Source organism: Staurois parvus, unplaced genomic scaffold (genome assembly GCF_062004578.1).
Source record: "Staurois parvus isolate SC_StPar_1 unplaced genomic scaffold, SC_StPar_1.0 ptg000602l, whole genome shotgun sequence".
Lineage (NCBI taxonomy): Eukaryota > Metazoa > Chordata > Amphibia > Anura > Ranidae > Staurois > Staurois parvus.
The window spans coordinates 574255-593154 of record NW_028318398.1 but is presented as its reverse complement, the minus strand read 5'-3'; the positions used below and the strand labels follow the sequence as shown (position 1 = coordinate 593154).

The 18900-nt window shown below is 37.1% G+C and overlaps 1 protein-coding gene across 1 annotated transcript; it reads right to left on the bottom strand.

The window, feature by feature from the left end:
* Nucleotides 1-13650: 13650 nt before the first annotated feature.
* Nucleotides 13651-14555, bottom strand: LOC149449822 (vomeronasal type-2 receptor 26-like). The gene has a single exon (XM_089692712.1). The coding sequence runs from the start codon at nt 14539-14541 to the stop codon at nt 13651-13653; it is 891 nt and encodes a 296-aa protein (XP_089548838.1). The 5' UTR covers nt 14542-14555.
* Between the last annotated feature and the right edge of the window lie 4345 nt (nt 14556-18900).

The following is an 18900-nucleotide window of genomic DNA, read 5'->3' as shown; positions in this document are numbered from 1 at the left end:
GACTTTCATTGAAACTCCACTTTAGACACAGGAAATTTTAAGGGACGTTTTCAAACTGCGACTGTGCCTTCATTTGTTATCTTTCAGAGACATACTATACATGAAACTGTAGGTCTTTTTCTTGTGATTATCACAATATAAAGCTTTTCACGGTAGCATTTATACTTTTAAAACTACAAGCGTTTGAAGATGGCAATTGCCAGTGAATTTGGCAAGTTTAAATAGCCTGTTTAGAGCAGAGCTGTCACACACCTGTGACTGAGTGAGGTAACAGGTGCAAGCAAAGGTCACTCAGGGGGCAGCTGAGTAACATTAGAGTGAGAAAGCTACAGTGTGAAAGGAAAAATCAGAACATGATTTGTAAACTGCCATAACTATGTCATTTTCAAGCCCACCTACACATATCTTATATCAAAACGTTCAGCTAACCCTGCTGTCACTAAAAATGTTCACGGCTAGGACATACTCCTGATAGTTTTCACAATATGACCATTTGTTTGCAAATAACCCCTCCCATTGACTTTCATTGAAAATCCACTCAGAGCCACCTGAAATGTTAAGGGACGTATTTAAACTGCGACTGTGCCTTCATTTTTAATATTGCAGAGACATACTATACATCAAAATTTAGGTCTGTTTCTTGTGATTGTCACATTATAAACCTTTTCACGGTAGCATTTATACTTTTAAAACTACAAGCGTTTGAAGATGGCAATCGCCAGTGATGTCGGCAAGTTTGAGCACTGTGTTTATAACCATGACTCTGCCCTTGGTGTGGAGGGAGTTGCCATAGGAACCCAGCTGTGTGAGCAGGAAGCAGAGAGACAAAAGCTACTCCACCCACTCCAGTGCTTGGAGGCCAGAACACCACACAATTTCCACAGAAATTGTGAAGACGCCAGTGAAGTGAGCAATTTTAAGCAGTTTGTTTTTACCGCTCTTCTCTGCCATATTTGAAATCTAATTCTTATTCCGTTTCTTATTATAGCCATATTTGCCACGCTAACTCCTCCCACAGTTTTTACACTATAAATACAAGTAATATATCAAAACGTGCGGATTGTTCCCGATCGGATTGCTATTACTTTGTGGAACGTTTCGCCAAATCGTTCAAGAAATATCGCGGTTTTTGCGGCGAAACTTTCCCATAGGAATGCATTGAGCAGCAGAGCACAGCTAGAGTGTGCAAAGGAAAAATCAGAAAAATCAGAACATGATTTGTAAACTGCCATCACTCTTCCATTTTCAAGCCCACCTACACATATCTTATATCAAAACGTTCAGCTAACCCTGCTGTCACTAAAAATGTCCACGAAAGCCAGTAGTGTACCGCGCTCCAATATATTCTACCTTATGTGATATAATGAATTCATAAGTGTACCACCGATAATCAAATAATTACATCAATTAAATATACTTAAATATATGATTTGTGTAAATATATAAAATAAATTAATTTATCAATGTGAAAAAACAAAAAACTATGAATGAAAAATATAAATAAAAAATAAAAAATATTTGCAGTGGGAATGAGTTCCTTCTGTATAAATGAGATGGTGTTATTATTCAGTCTGGATAAAAATAAAAAAAAATTAAAATTAAAATAAAAAAATAAAATAAAATTAAAATAAAAATAAAATTAAAATTAAAATTAAAATAAAATTAAAAATAAAATAAAAATTAAATTAAAATTAAAATAAATAAAAAATATTTGCAGTGGGAATGACAGTTCCTTCTGTATAAATGAGATGGTATTATTATTCAGTCTGGATAAAAATAAAAATAAAATAAAAATTAAATTAAAATAAAAAAAAAATTAAATTAAAATTAAAATAAAATTAAAAATAAAATAAAAATAAAAATTAAAATAAAATTAAATTTAAAAAAAAAATAAAATAAAAATAAAATTAACATAAAATTAAAATAAAAATAAAAATAAAATTAAAATAAAATAAAAATAAAATTAAAATTAACATAAAATTAAAATAAAATTAAAATTAAAATTAAAATAAAATTAAAAATTAAATAAAAATAAAAATTAAAATAAAAATAAAATTAAATTTAAAAAAAAAATAAAATAAAAATAAAATTAACATAAAATTAAAATAAAAATAAAATTAAAATTAACATAAAATTAAAATAAAAATAAAAATAAAATTAAAATAAAATAAAAATAAAATTAAAATTAACATAAAATTAAAATAAAATTAAAATTAAAATAAAATTAAAAATAAAATAAAATAAAATAAAAATTAAAATTAAAATAAAAAAAAAAATTAAAATAAAAATAAATAATTGATATCCCGGATAAGACACTATGTTTCTTTTCTTTAATATTTAATTAATACTAATTTTAGCACGCAATTGAACTTGGCAAGTTTAAAAAGCCTGTTTAGAACACACATGCTGACATTCCTCTCAGAGTGAGTTGTCATAGCAACCCAGCTGTCTCAGCACAGTGAGCCTACTCCGCCCTCTCCAGGTGCAGCAACCAAAGGTCACTCAAGAGGCAGATGATTCACGAGGCTGGACTGTGAGCTTCAAAATACAAGCTGAAATGCATTTCTCACTATCAGGCTTGCAATGTGCACTGCTTACATTTCATCAATCATTTGGTAAAGGTTGCGGCAAGAACACTTTACACAATTTCCCCAGAAATTGTAGATTGTCTAGTTAAGTGTTCTTGCATAGCAAGGAACACTTATTGTTATCTCACAAGTATATTCTTATTCTTATTCTTATTCTTATTATTATAGCGAATTTGCCACACTAACTCCTCCCACAGTTTTTACACTACAAAGACAAGTAATATATCAAAACGTGCGGATTGTTCCCGATCGGATTGCTATTACTTTGTGGAACGTTTCGCCAAATCGTTCACGAAATATCGCGGTTTTTGTGGCGAAATTTTCCCATAGGAATGCATTGAGCAACTAGAGTGAGAAATGACAAAGCTACAGGGTGTAAGGAAAAATCAGAACATGATTTGTAAACTGCCATCACTCTTTCATTTTCAAGCCCACCTACACATATCTTATATCAAAACGTTCAGCTAACCCTGCTGTCACTAAAAATGTTCACGGCTAGGACATACTCTTGATAGTTTTCAGAATATGACCATTTGTTTGCACATCACCCCTCCCATTGACTTTCATTGAAACTCCACTGTAGACACCAGACATTTTAAGGGACGTTTTTAAACTGCGACTGTGCCTTCATTTTTTATCTTTCAGAGACATACTATACATCAAACTGTAGGTATTTGTCTTGTGATTGTCAAACTATCAACCTTTTCACGGTAGCTTTTATACTTTTAAAACTACAAGCGTTTGAAGATGGCAATCGCCAGTGAACTTGCCAAGTTTAAAAAGCCAGTTCAGAGCACAGCTAATGACATTCCTGACAGAGTGAGTTTCTCTAGCAACCAAACATGACTCACACGCAGCTGAGTCACACAGGCTGGACTGTGAGATGGTAAATACAAGCTGAAATGCATTTCTCCCTCTGTCAGGCTTGCAATGTGCACTGCTTACATGTCATCATTACTTGGTAAAGGATGCGGCAAGAACACTTTACACAATTTCCCCAGAAATTGTAGATTTTCTAGTTAAGTGTTCTTGCATAGCAAGGAACACTTATTGTTATCTCACAAGTATATTCTTATTCTTATTAAGTGTTCTTGCATAGCAAGGAACACTTATTGTTATCTCACAAGTATATTCTTATTAAGTGTTCTTGCATAGCAAGGAACACTTATTGTTATCTCACAAGTATATTCTTATTCTTATTAAGTGTTCTTGCATAGCAAGGAACACTTATTGTTATCTCACAAGTATATTCTTATTCTTATTCTTATTATTATAGCCAAATTTGCCACGCTAACTCCTCCCACAGTTTTTACACTACAAAGACAAGTAATATATCAAAACGTGCGGATTGTTCCCGATCGGATTGCTATTACTTTGTGGAACGTTTCGCCGAATCGTTCAAGAAATATCGCGGTTTTTGTGGCGAAATTTTCCCATAGGAATGAATGGTGCATCTACAGTTGTGACCAAAATTATTCAACCCCCAATGCTGTAAAGGGGTTTAGGGACTATAGTGTACATTTGGAATTGTATTCAGAATCAAATCCTACAAGGACGTTGTAACTACCCAAATGCAACTAAAATGACATCAATTGTTTATGTAATACAGTAGTAAATGGTTCTTATGTGGTTTCTTCATTGCCACAATTATTCAACCCCTTAAAGACTACCACTCTGAAGAACAGAGGTTCATACAGGTGCTTTCCATCAGGTATTGAAAACACCTGTGGATGTCACCGAGCAGCAATCAAGCATAATAAGCACCAATTAGGCAGCTTTAAAATGACTGTGATACTCAGCTCCTTCTAGACATTTACTGGTGTGGTTACAAACATGGTGAAGGCAAGAGAATGGTCCAGGAAGACAAGAGAAGAGGTGATTTCTCTTCACAGGAAGGGCAATGGCTATAAGAAGATTGCAAAGATGTTAAACATACCAAGAGACACCTTAGGAAGCATCATTCGCAAATTCAAGGCAAAGGGCACTGTTGAAACGCTACCTGGTCGTGGCAGAAAGAAGATGCTGACTTCGACTGCTGTGCGCTACCTGAAGCGTAGAGTGGAGAGAAGTCCCCGTGTGACTGCTGAGGAACTGAGAAAAGATTTGTCAGATGTGGGTACAGAAGTTTCAGCCCAGACAATAAGACGCACACTGCGTAATGAAGGCCTCCGTGCCAGAACTCCCAGGCGTACCCCCTTGCTGTCTCCAAAGAATAAGAAGAGTCGACTGCAGTATGCCAAAAGCCATGTGGACAAACCACAAAAGTTGTGGGATAGTGTTCTGTGGACTGATGAAACAAAATTAGAACTGTTTGGGCCCATGGATCAACGCTATGTTTGGAGGAGGAAGAACAAGGCCTATGATGAAAAGAACACCTTGCCTACTGTGAAGCATGGTGGAGGGTCAATCATGCTTTGGGGCTGTTTTGCTTCTGCAGGTACAGGGAAGCTTCAGCGTGTGCAAGGTACCATGAATTCTCTTCAGTACCAGGAGATATTGGATGGAAACGTGATGCAGTCCGTCACACACCTGAGGCTTGGGAGACGTTGGACCTTTCAACAGGACAATGATCCCAAGCATACCTCCAAGTCCACTAGAGCATGGTTGCAGAGGAAAGGCTGGAACATTTTGGAGTGGCCATCGCAGTCACCAGACTTAAATCCGATTGAGAACCTCTGGTGGGACTTAAAGAAAGCAGTTGCAGTGCGCAAGCCTAAGAATGTGACTGAACTGGAGGCCTTTGCCCATGAAGAATGGGCGAAGATACCCGTAGATCGCTGCAAGACACTTGTGTCAAGCTATGCTTCACGTTTAAAAGCTGTTATAACTGTAAAAGGATGCTGTACTAAGTACTAAGATTGAATGTCACTTGGGGGTTGAATAAAACTGATAATGCTGTGAGCACAGAAAAGACATTTGTGGTTATTTCATTATAACTGTTATGTTATATTTGTCTGACCTACAAGTGCCTCTTTAATGTAAATGTAAGCAAGATGACTGAATGATCAAAAGCAATGTCAAACTGGCCAAAACACTCAATTTCAGTGGGGGTTGAATAATTTTGGTCACAACTGTAGAGTGGCAGCAGAGCACAGCTAGAGTGTGCAAAGGAAAAATCAGAACATGATTTGTAAACTGCCATCACTCTGCCATTTTCAAGCCCACCTACACATATCTTATATCAAAACGTTCAGCTAACCCTGCTGTCACTAAAAATGTTCACGGCTAGGACATACTCCTGATAGTTTTCAGAATATGACCATTTGTTTGCACATCACCCCTCCCATTGACTTTCATTGAAACTCCACTTTAGACACAAGAAATTTTAAGGGACGTTTTTAAACTGCGACTGTGCCTTCATTTTTAATATTGCAGAGACATACTATATATCAAAATTTAGGTCTGTTTCTTGTGATTGTCACAATATAAGCCTTTTCACGGTAGCATTTATACTTTTAAAACTACAAGCGTTTGAAGATGGCAATCGCCAGTGAATTTGGCAAGTTTAAACAGACTGTTTAGAGCACAGCTCCTCACACACCTGTGACTGACTGAGGTAACAGGTGCAAGCAAAGGTCACTCAGGGGGCAGCTGAGTCACATTAGAGTGAGAAAGCTGCAGTGTGGAAGGAAAAATCAGAACATGATTTGTAAACTGCCATAACTATGTCATTTTCAAGCCCACCTACACATATCTTATATCAAAACGTTCCGCTAACCCTGCTGTCACTAAAAATGTTCACGAATGCCAGTAGTGTACCGCGCTCCAATATATTCTACCTTATGTGATATAATGAATTCATAAGTGTACCACCGATAATCAAATAATTACATCAATTAATTATACTTAAATATATGATTTGTGTAAATATATAAAATAAATTAATTTATCAATGTGAAAAAACAAAAACTATGAATGAAAAATATAAATAAAAAATAAAAAATATTTGCAGTGGGAATGACAGTTCCTTCTGTATAAATGAGATGGTGTTATTATTCAGTCTGGATAAAAATAAAAATAAAATAAAATTAAAATAAAAATAAAATTAAAAATTAAAATTAAAACAAAATAAAAATTAAAAATAAAATAAAAATTAAATAAAAATTAAAATAAATAAAAAATATTTGCAGTGGGAATGACAGTTCCTTCTGTATAAATGAGATGGTATTATTATTCAGTCTGGATAAAATTAAAAATAAAATAAAAATTTAATTAAAATAAAAAAAAAAAAAATTAAAATTAAAATAAAATTAAAAATAAAATAAAAATAAAAATTAAAATAAAAATAAAATTAAATTTAAAAAAAAATTAAAATCAAAATAAAATTAACATAAAATTAAAATAAAAATAAAATTAAAATTAACATAAAATTAAAATAAAAATAAAATTAAAATAAAATTAAAATTAAAATAAAAATAAACATAAAATTAAAATAAAATAAAAATAAAATTAAAAATAAAATAAAATAATAAAAATTAAAATTAAAATAAAATTAAAATAAAAAAAAAATTAAAATAAAAATAAAAATAAATAATTGATATCCCGGATAAGACACTATGTTTCTTTTCTTTAATATTTAATTAATACTAATTTTAGCACGCAATTGAACTTGGCAAGTTTAAAAAGCCTGTTTAGAACACACATGCTGACATTCCTCTCAGAGTGAGTTGTCATAGCAACCCAGCTGTCTCAGCACAGTGAGCCTACTCCGCCCTCTCCAGGTGCAGCAACCAAAGGTCACTCAAGAGGCAGATGACTCACCAGGCTGGACTGTGAGCTTCAAAATACAAGCTGAAATGCATTTCTCACTATCAGGCTTGCAATGTGCACTGCTTACATTTCATCAATCATTTGGTAAAGGTTGCGGCAAGAACACTTTACACAATTTCCCCAGAAATTGTAGATTGTCTAGTTCTTATTCTTATTCTTATAGCCAAATTTGCCACGCTAACTCCTCCCACAGTTTTTACACTACAAAGACAAGTAATATATCAAAACGTGCGGATTGTTCCCGATCGGATTGCTATTACTTTGTGGAACGTTTCGCCGAATCGTTCAAGAAATATCGCGGTTTTTGTGGCGAAATTTTCCCATAGGAATGCATTGAGCAGCACAGCACAGCTAGAGTGTGCAAAGGAAAAATCAGAAAAATCAGAACATGATTTGTAAACTGCCATCACTCTTTCATTTTCAAGCCCACCTACACATATCTTATATCAAAACGTTCAGCTAACCCTGCTGTCACTAAAAATGTTCACAGCTAAGCCATATTCCTGATAGTTTTCAGAATATGACCATTTGTTTGGACCTCATCCCTCCCATTGACTTTCATTGAAACTCCACTCTAGACACCAGACATTTTAAGGGACGTTTTTAAACTGCGACTGTGCCTTCATTTTTTATCTTTCAGAGACATACTATACATCAAACTGTAGGTCTTGTGATTGTCACAATATAAACCTTTTCACGGTAGCATTTATACTTTTAAAACTACAAGCGTTTGAAAATGGCAATCGCCAGTGAACTTGGCAAGTTTAAATAGCCTGTTTAGAGCAGAACTTGTCACACACCTGTGACTGACTGAGGTAACAGGTGCAAGCAAAGGTCACTCAGGGGGCAGCTGAGTCACATTAGAGTGAGAAAGCTGCAGTGTGGAAGGAAAAATCAGAACATGATTTGTAAACTGCCATAACTATGTCATTTTCAAGCCCACCTACACATATCTTATATCAAAACGTTCAGCTAACCCTGCTGTCACTAAAAATGTTCACGAATGCCAGTAGTGTACCGCGCTCCAATATATTCTACCTTATGTGATATAATGAATTCATAAGTGTACCACCGATAATCAAATAATTACATCAATTAATTATACTTAAATATATGATTTGTGTAAATATATCAAATAAATTAATTTATCAATGTGAAAAAACAAAAACTATGAATGAAAAATATAAATAAAAAATAAAAAATATTTGCAGTGGGAATGACAGTTCCTTCTGTATAAATGAGATGGTGTTATTATTCAGTCTGGATAAAAATAAAATAAAATTAAAATTAAAATAAAAAAATAAAATAAAATTAAAATAAAAATAAAAATAAAATTAAAATTAAAATAAATAAAAAATATTTGCAGTGGGAATGACAGTTCCTTCTGTATAAATGAGATGGTATTATTATTCAGTCTGGATAAAAATAAAAATTAAATTAAAATTAAATTAAAATTAAAATAAAATTAAAAATAAAATAAAAATAAAAATTAAAATAAAAATAAAATTAACATAAAATTAAAATTAAAATAAAATTAAAAAAAAATAAAAATAAAATTAAAATTAACATAAAATTAAAATAAAAATAAAAATTAAATTAAAAATAAAATTAAATTAAAATTAAAATAAAATTAACTTAAAATTAAAATAAAAATAAAATTAAAATTAACATAAAATTAAAATAAAAATAAAATTAAAAATAAAATAAAATAAAATAAAAATTAAAATTAAAATTAAAAAAAAATTAAAATAAAAATAAAAATAAATAATTGATATCCCGGATAAGACACTATGTTTCTTTTCTTTAATATTTAATTAATACTAATTTTAGCACGCAATTGAACTTGGCAAGTTTAAAAAGCCTGTTTAGAACAGGCATGCTGACATTCCTCTCAGAGTGAGTTGTCATAGCAACCCAGCTGTCTCAGCACAGTGAGCCTACTCCGCCCTCTCCAGGTGCAGCAACCAAAGGTCACTCAAGAGGCAGATGACTCACCAGGCTGGACTGTGAGCTTCAAAATACAAGCTGAAATGCATTTCTCACTATCAGGCTTGCAATGTGCACTGCTTACATTTCATCAATCATTTGGTAAAGGTTGCGGCAAGAACACTTTACACAATTTCCCCAGAAATTGTAGATTGTCTAGTTCTTATTCCGTTTCTTATTATAGCCATATTTGCCACGCTAACTCCTCCCACAGTTTTTACACTACAAATACAAGTAATATATCAAAACGTGCGGATTGTTCCCGATCGGATTGCTATTACTTTGTGGAACGTTTCGCCGAATCGTTCAAGAAATATCGCAGTTTTTGCGGCGAATTTTTCCCATAGGAATGCATTGAGCAGCAGAGCACAGCTAGAGTGTGTAAAGGAAAAATCAGAAAAATCAGAACATGATTTGTAAACTGCCATCACTCTTTCATTTTCAAGCCCACCTACACATATCTTATATCAAAACGTTCAGCTAACCCTGCTGTCACTAAACATGTTCACAGCTAAGCCATATTCCTGATAGTTTTCAGAATATGACCATTTGTTTGGACCTCATCCCTCCCATTGACTTTCATTGAAACTCCACTTTAGACACAAGACATTTTAAGGGACGTTTTTAAACTGCGACTGTGCCTTCATTGTTTATCTTTCAGAGACATACTATACATCAAAATTTAGGTCTGTTTCTTGTGATTGTCACAGTATAAACCTTTTCACGGTAGCATTTATACTTTTAAAACTACAAGCGTTTGAAAATGGCAATCGCCAGTGAACTTGGCAAGTTTAAATAGCCTGTTTAGAGCAGAGCTGTCACACACCTGTGACTGACTGAGGTAACAGGTGCAAGCAAAGGTCACTCAGGGGGCAGCTGAGTCACATTAGAGTGAGAAAGCTGCAGTGTGAAAGGAAAAATCAGAACATGATTTGTAAACTGCCATAACTATGTCATTTTCAAGCCCACCTACACATATCTTATATCAAAACGTTCAGCTAACCCTGCTGTCACTAAAAATGTTCACAGCTAGGACATACTCCTGATAGTTTTCACAATATGACCATTTGTTTGCAACTCACCCCTCCCATTGACTTTCATTGAAACTTCACTCACAGCCACCTGAAATGTGAAGGGACGTTTTTAAACTGCGACTGTGCCTTCATTTTTAATATTTCAGAGACATACTATACATCAAAATTTAGATCTGTTTCTTGTTATTATCACAATACCAAGCTCTTCGATGTAGCAGTTATACTTTTAAAACTACAAGCATTTGAATATGGCAATCGTCAGTGAAGTTGGCAAGTTGAAGCAGTGTGTTTAGAACAGACCTTCTCACATTCCTGACTGAGTGAGTTGCTATAGCAACCAAACATGACTCACACGCAGATGAGTCACCAAGTTGAAATGCATTTCTCCCTCTATCAGGCTTGCCATGTGCACTGCTTACATTTCATCAATCACTTGGTTAGGGTTGGATGCAAGAACACTTCACACAATTTCCCCAGAAATTGTAGATTTTCTAGTTTACTGTACTATAATACCCTTTGGTATACACCCCCCATTTTTTTAACGCCATGGCATCATTGTGCCCCCCCCCAAGACCCTTGGCACCTTTTATGAAGAACTGGCATTATATACCTCTTTACAATATTCTGACTCTACCCTGGAATTGTATATTCATTGATATAATTGTCCCTCTCTCCAATGTTATGTAATTCTATGTTCCCTGTACTATTTATTCTGGCGAATCTTCCTCATGGACACTTTAACATGCAATGCACCCCTTTGTATAGTTTTAGCTTATAAACCTTTTTCTTGTACTCCTTCAGATACCATTAGATCCATTTGGCAATATCCCATATATCATTATCCTTCCCCATCATTTTCCTAGTGCTTTTTCGTGCTGCTATTGTCTGATTTCTATTTTTATTTTCATTTTAACTTCTACTGTTATCCTAACAGTCCCTCCCTTTTTAATGAAATTGTCCTATTTTTATGAAAACTCCTCGTTTGACTACATATTTCAGTAAGAAAACATTCATTGTAAGTATTGTGCATATCCTTTTATATTAATATTGCATATCTATAGCCATATATAGTACCATCAGGCCTCCTGAGTGTATATGAACTCTCCCACTGGCTTGTTGGAGTGAGAGCAGGCCCTTTGTATATATGCTTCCTCCACCCTCACTGCCCATATAAGCCCCACTCAAGATGGCCGACTGAGTTGCCAGAGGAAGGAGTGCACATGCTCCGAACGCGTGCACAGAGTTCCGGTTCCAGGTGACGTCATAGCCCAGAGCCTCCCTACGCCTCTCTGCTACCCCCCAAGCCCTGGAATCCACCATAGCGGCGGGGACGAAGAAGAGGACTACACAGGACTTTACCCCCAGACCACATAAACATACTGCACTGAGACATACTCTTTTTAACTCTACACTTTTGAGTGTTTTACTTATGAAACTGCCTGAATTTACCACACCTATACTTAGAGAACACAGTGGAGCCACTCTCTCTCCCTATCTGTGCACTACAGTTGCTTCAAGCAGCTGGATGCCTCTACCTCCTAGATCAGCATCCACATAGAGATTACTCTCATCTTTGGACCTCCAATAATAGGACAGTGCCGGATTACATACCCGCAAGTCCCAATTCATATGTATGAACTCTATTCATTTGGTCCACATATTATTCTTATATCCTGGGACTCTATTCTAGTGCTCCCTACCCCCCTCCCTGTCCACATGTATCACCCATAGTGTGATTTCAAAAGTATTAGTATTATTTCAAAGTATTAGTTAAGACACGACAGGCCCTTATCTGTAGACCTGTCAACTTAATTAATGTACATTGTTTTCCCATGTTACAGGCTATTCACTTTTCAGCAGACAGTACAGAGTTTAATTTCTTTCTTTGTCAATAGTTGTTCTTCTACTTTAAAAAAATACCATCCTACCAGGTTTTATTTCATTTCTTGTCAAAGTTGTTTCCTTTGGTAGTGGTCAAGAGTTCAACTTTGATTGTAGATTTTTTTTTGTTATTATTACATAGTATAGTATAAATATCATGAGACTAATGACTATTGATTAATGATGAATTAATATTAATAGTGATAATAATAATAATAAGAATATCAATAATAATGATTATATAATTAACAACACATGCAAATGATATAAATAATATGAAATACATGGATTTATATGAAATCCTACTACACACTTCAGTTTCCTCCCACACTCCAAAGACATGATGGTAAGTTAATTAGTTCCTTTTCAAACTGGTCTTTGTATGTATAAAGTGAATTCATGTAAGGTAGGTATCTTAGATTGTAAGCTCCTTGAGGGCAGGGACTGATGGAAATGTACAGTATGTATAGTGCTGTGTAAATGGTCAATGCTATATAAATACCTGTAATAATAATAATTTTAAAGAAAGAGCAATGAAGAATATTTATCCAAGTTGTACCCAACTAATTTTGAGGACCAGGAAGGAATTATTTCTCTGATGGAAGAAATTAGACCATGTTTTTAAGGGTTTTCCTTTTACCTTAATCAACAGCTGGGCGCAAGATGCCTGTTTGTTTCAGTTGAACTCAACAAACATATGCTTTTTTCCAACCAAAGTAACTATTTTGTCTCTTTTTTTTCATTCAAAGTTTTTATTTCGCACAGCAGCAAAACTATAGAAGGTCCTGTATTGGACTTGGGTATCATAATGAAAACTATTACAGAGAAATATACACAACCAAAGGTAGAGGCATGGGCAGCACAGTGGCTAAGTGGTTAGCACTTCCGCCTGGTAGTACTAGGGTCATTGTTTCGAATCCCAACCACAGCACTACCTGCCTGGAGTTTTCATGTTCTCCCTGTGCCTGCGAGGGTTTCCTCCCACACTCCAGAGACATGCTGGTAGGTGAATTGGTTCCTGTCTAAATTGGCCCTAGTATGTATATGTAGGAATGGGAGTTAGGGACCTTAGATTGTACACCCCTTGAGGGTTAGGGACTGACGTGAATGTACAATATATATATCTATGTGTAAAGCACTGCATAAATTGCCGGTGCTCTATAAGTACCTGAAATAAATAAATAAATAAAGTACAAAACTTGGAAGATCAATGCCCGAGCAGTTACCTAAATAGCAAGAGAATCCTAACATTTTACTCTGTAAAGAAGTATTGTATAACAATAAACTAACCCAGAGGCCGGAGTTCAAGTTTTCTTTTAATGTATTGTATTCCTAAGTGATATACATATTGATTTATACTTTCAGTATGCATGTACAGTATAGGACAACTATTAGGTTCTACTTTCCAGCAAACTTGCTTTTGTGTTAAGGTCGGGCCTAAACAGAATTATGTAACATTTTGGAAAAAATATACATCCAAGAAGTCCAATACTTGAAGTCATAATAGCAAAAATCTGCACAGCCACCATGTTTTTTCCTTTAGTGCTCAGATAGGCCGGGATCATGGCAATCCAGACACTGCAGAACATCAGCATGCTGAAGGTAATGTACTTGGCCTCATTAAAACTGTCCGGTAATGTCCTGGCTAAAAAAGCTATAATGAAGCTCACAGCCGCTAGAAGTCCCAAATATCCCAGGACAGAGTAGAAGCCAATAACTGAACCCTCATTACACTGAATGATGACCTTTCCCTGATAAGAGTGAGTTTCCTGATCCTGGAAGGGAGGAGAAATAGACAACCAAGTGACACAGATTATGACCTGAACCAGTGAGCACACTGATGTTATAAAATTGGTCAATTTGGCTCCCATCCATTTTCTCCAGGGACTCCCAGGTTTGGTGGCTTTAAAAGCAATACACACCATGATACTTTTGGCAAGTAGAGAAGAGATGGCAACTGAGAAGATGACACCAAAAGAGGTTACACGCAGCATGCAGGTTACATCTACTGGACGGCCGAGGAATAAGAAGACACAGAGGAAGCTCAGCATGATGGAGACCAGGAGGAGATAGATCAGGTTCCGGTTATTAGCTTTAACAATGGGGGTGTCCTGGTAATGTATAAATATTCCCAATATTATACCAGTCAGAAGACAGCAGAAGATGGAGACAGCTGAAAATACTGCAACAATTGTATCCTCGGTGTAGGAGAGAAATTCCACTGATTTTGGAACACACCGATCCTTCTTCTCATTTGGCCATTCATCATCAGGACATTTCATGCAGTTTTCTTGGTCTGCCAGAGTAGAATATATAGCACAAGGACTTATTTATTAAAGTGTCTATAGACTTAATCACCTCAAACAGTCTGTGTTGTCCTACACAAAATGATACATGATCAGGAATGGACTGACAACTCATGGGGCCCTCGGGCAATAGGGGATCATGGGGCCCCTGGGACCTTGCCCAAACTCAAAAAAGTCTATGAAAAAGGTAACAGAGGCATCTCATGGGGCCCCCTACTGACCCCGGGCCCTCTGGCAGTGCCCGAGTTTCCAAATGGTCAGTCCGCCACCTGTACATGATAATGATTTAGCTTGCTGAACTGGCTAAGTTTTGACCAAATTCTACTTTGGTCTAAACCTGAAGCTCATTTCTGTAAGTGCATTTTCCCGGGTTATATTTGTAGCTAGTTTAACAAAACAAACTCAAAATTCAGAAAATCCAAACTTTTCCCTAAAACCATTAAAGCAGAATTCCAACCTAAAACTATGTTTAAAAAAGTGTCCATCCCCCGCCTGCTATCTATGCTGCCCACCCTGTGTAAAAAAGATTTGAGTACTTACCTATTTTTAGTCTGACAATGACTGGGAATTTTGGGATCCATTACATCAATCATAATCCATGACATCACTTTTAATGTTGACAATGACTGGGAATTCCAGGAGTCATGATGTTACTCATAGGCTCCCATGTCCCAGCCATTGTTGGAGCTCTCTCTTCTCCCCTGCAGCAGACTAAAATAGGTAAGTACACATATCTTTTTTATACATGTTAGGTAGCAGGAGCTGGGAGAAAGCATTTTTAAACATACCATTAGGCAGTAATATCCCTGTGAGCAAGTTTGTTGTGGATGAAACACATCTGGGAAGTACTGTTGGGTGGGGACACTATGTAGGTATGCAACCATCTCTCTTTTAACCACTTGCTTCCCAGAGGATTTACCCTTCTTCCTGACCAGGCCATTTTGGGCGATATGGAACTGCATTATTTAACTGACAATTGCGCGGTCATGCAACACTGTAAATTACATAAATTAAATGTGTGTCCCCTTTTTCTCCTCTGTCAGCTTTGCAGGGTGATCATCAGGTGTCGGCAGAGAATCTTTGACCAAGACCCAGTGATTGACATGCCTAGCCACTAATGGCGGCACGGGTAGGGTGGCGCACATGTTCCCTATCCAGAAATGCAAATCACGTATATATACGTGATTTTGTACAGCCCTGCCACCCTGTAGCAGTAGTTGTACTATAGGGTGGCAGGTAAGCGGGTAATGCAACAAAGTAATATCTTTTTGGAGTCAGCACCCTAATAGCACATCAACAACACATGGGGGATACTATAAGTGGTGCTGCTATTTGGACTAGTCAGAAATTCTACTTTATTTTTTACTATAATTTGCTCCTTTCGTGAGACCAGTAGGCAAACTATTGTCAAATAAATAGCATAGGAAGAGGGTCTTTTCCCGTGGGTTGGGGGTGACATAAAAATGACCCAATATTTTAAATGACAGATTTAGGGCATTCATTAAAGTTGTACATTGTATTGTAGAACAGTATCATTTTCACAGACAACTCCAGAGAAAGCTTACACTGGCAGGACATGCAGTATTTGGCTGTGGAATTGACTTTTTCGTTCTGTACAATGAGCTTAGCTTTCAGACAGCAGCAACACCCCAACATCATTCATTTAGCATTTGTTAGTAGGTTTAGCATCAACAATTTTATTTTATTATGGCATAGTCTGATGGCACAGTTTGTGAGATAATTCATATATAGATAAATCACACCACTGCACATCATCCTAAAAGTAAAAAAATGGAGGGGGGGTGGGGCATGGCCAAGCAGTGAACCATGCTTCCATGTGGCTCCCCCTCTGATTGAGCTAAACTGCTTTTCCCAGCACCCACCATAACCTGAACCTGAGTCAAAATTGATAAACAACAGGGTAGGGAGGTCAGTGCAGCCTTCAACATGGGTACCAGCCCCCAGCAAACCAACTTATCCCAATGTTCCCGCTACTCATTCACAAAATAAAAAGTCCTGAATAAAAAAATACCCCCCCCCCCCAAAAAAAAATGGTCCCTGTTATAAATCCATCAAAAATCATGATGCCCATTTCCAGCTAACTTGCCTGCCCAGAAAACCTGATGACCCAGCACACATGACTGATTCTGATGGTACTCACAGCTGAATGACAGTTTTCCAAGCTACCATCAGCTATATAAGGGAGGGGGAAGGGATATTGGTGACATAATTGACCAAATAGGATTGTGCCCATATTTGGCCAATGTCAGAGATGTCACTGTCATCCTTGCCCCTGTGGTTCAGTGGCCAGGGATTCCCTGCGACATAAAGCGATTCCTAGGGATGCAGTGAGTGCAAGGACCAGCTGCTTCCTTAAAGTGTAACTAAACCCTGGACCCTGCATTCACTATATCTGGTCTCCCAGGACCCTACATTCTCTATATCCGGTCTCCCTGGACCCTGCATTCACTATATCCGGTCTCCCTGGACCCTGCATTCACTATATCCGCTCTCCCCGGACCCTGCATTCACTATATCTGGTCTCCCTGGACCCTGCATTCACTATATCTGGTCTCCCCGAACCCTGCATTCACTATATCTGGTCTCCCCGGACCCTGCATTCACTATATCTGGTCTCCCCGAACCCTGCATTCACTATATCTGGTCTCCCAGGACCCTGCATTCACTATATCCGGTCTCCCTGGACCCTGCATTCACTATATCCGCTCTCCCCGGACCCTGCATTCACTATATCTGGTCTCCCCGGACCCTGCATTCACTATATCCGGTCTCCCCGGACCCTGCATTCACTATATCTGGTCTCCCTGGACCCTGCATTCACTATATCTGGTCTCCCCAGACCCTGCATTCGCTATATCTGGTCTCCCTGGACCCTGCATTCACTATATCTGGTCTCCCTGGACCCTGCATTCACTATATCTGGTCTCCCTGGACCCTGCATTCACTATATCTGGTCTCCCTGGACCCCGCATTCACTATATCTGGTCTCCCTGGACCCTGCATTCACTATATCTGGTCTCCCTGGACCCTGCATTCACTATATCTGGTCTCCCCAGACCCTGCATTCGCTATATCCGGTCTCCCCGGACCCTGCATTCACTATATCTGGTCTCCCTGGACCCTGCATTCACTATATCTGGTCTCCCTGGACCCTGCATTCACTATATCTGGTCTCCCCGGACCCTGCATTCACTATATCTTGGCTCCTCGGACCCTGCATTCACCATATCTGGTCTCCCACAGTACACAACATGGAAATGCAATTATTTTAGTAAATATAAACTGTGCAGCAGTATATAGCATTCTTGTGATTTTTATCAGTATCCAGCTGAGCACTGGCTGAAGCTTTTAGGACAAGTTTTAATTCTGCTCTGATTGTCCTATGAGGCTGCATGACCCCTGACCCTCTGTCTGGACAGTCTTGATTGGTCCTGTGCTGATCACATGAACCTGGCCAAAGAAAAAAAAAATTCTCTAGCAATAGACACTAAACTGAGCATGTTCAGAGTGTCTCCTAGAGCTCCGTACTATCACCAGATGGAGTTATGACTGTAGAGGAGGGGAAGGATCAGAAAAGACAGGATCAAACAGCATTTGTACACAGTGTGGAGCATTTACCCCTCAGGTTCCACAGTGAATGTAACAAGCATGCTTTACTGCATATACAGACTGATTGTACTGCTGTGGGTTTAGTAACACTTTAACAACCAGTGACAGCGAAATACTGTCACATATAGTAGCAGTAGACATACCGCTTCTATATATGAGATTTGCTCCTGCCGAACAGGAGGCTGAATGGACAGCAGTTTGGGAATTCTTCCGAATGCCTGGACATCCATAATTCAGTCTGAGCATTGGTTCAGACCAAACTGTCGGCTTATCCCTAATTGGGTTTATTAATGGAGGGGGGGGGGGGTACACAAGGTTATGTACTTTATCTCCCCTACACAGATTTCCCTACCCGGCTCCAACACACACTGACAGATAATTTTCATTTAGTAATATTTCGACTCAAAGTGCTTTATCTGCAGCGGAGGCAGATGGCGAGGCAGCTCAGTAGGTTATCATACTAAGGCAGTTTTATACAGGAACCAATTAACCTATAAGCATGTTTTGGAGTGTGGGAGGAAAACAGAATACCCAAGAAAAAAAACCACATAAGCACAGGGAGAACATGCAAACTCCATGCAGATATTTCCTGGATCAGACTTAAACCCATGACCCCAATGCTGCAAGGCAGAAGTGCTTCCCCCTAAGCCACTGTGAGCTCACCCTTTATTGTGTGTCCATTTCTTCAGATAATTCACTCTGATC

What these genes read in the sequence shown, in the direction of transcription:
- LOC149449822 (XM_089692712.1), bottom strand. Translation starts at nt 14,541, where the DNA reads ATGAAATGTCCTGATGATGAATGGCCAAATGAGAAGAAGGATCGGTGT.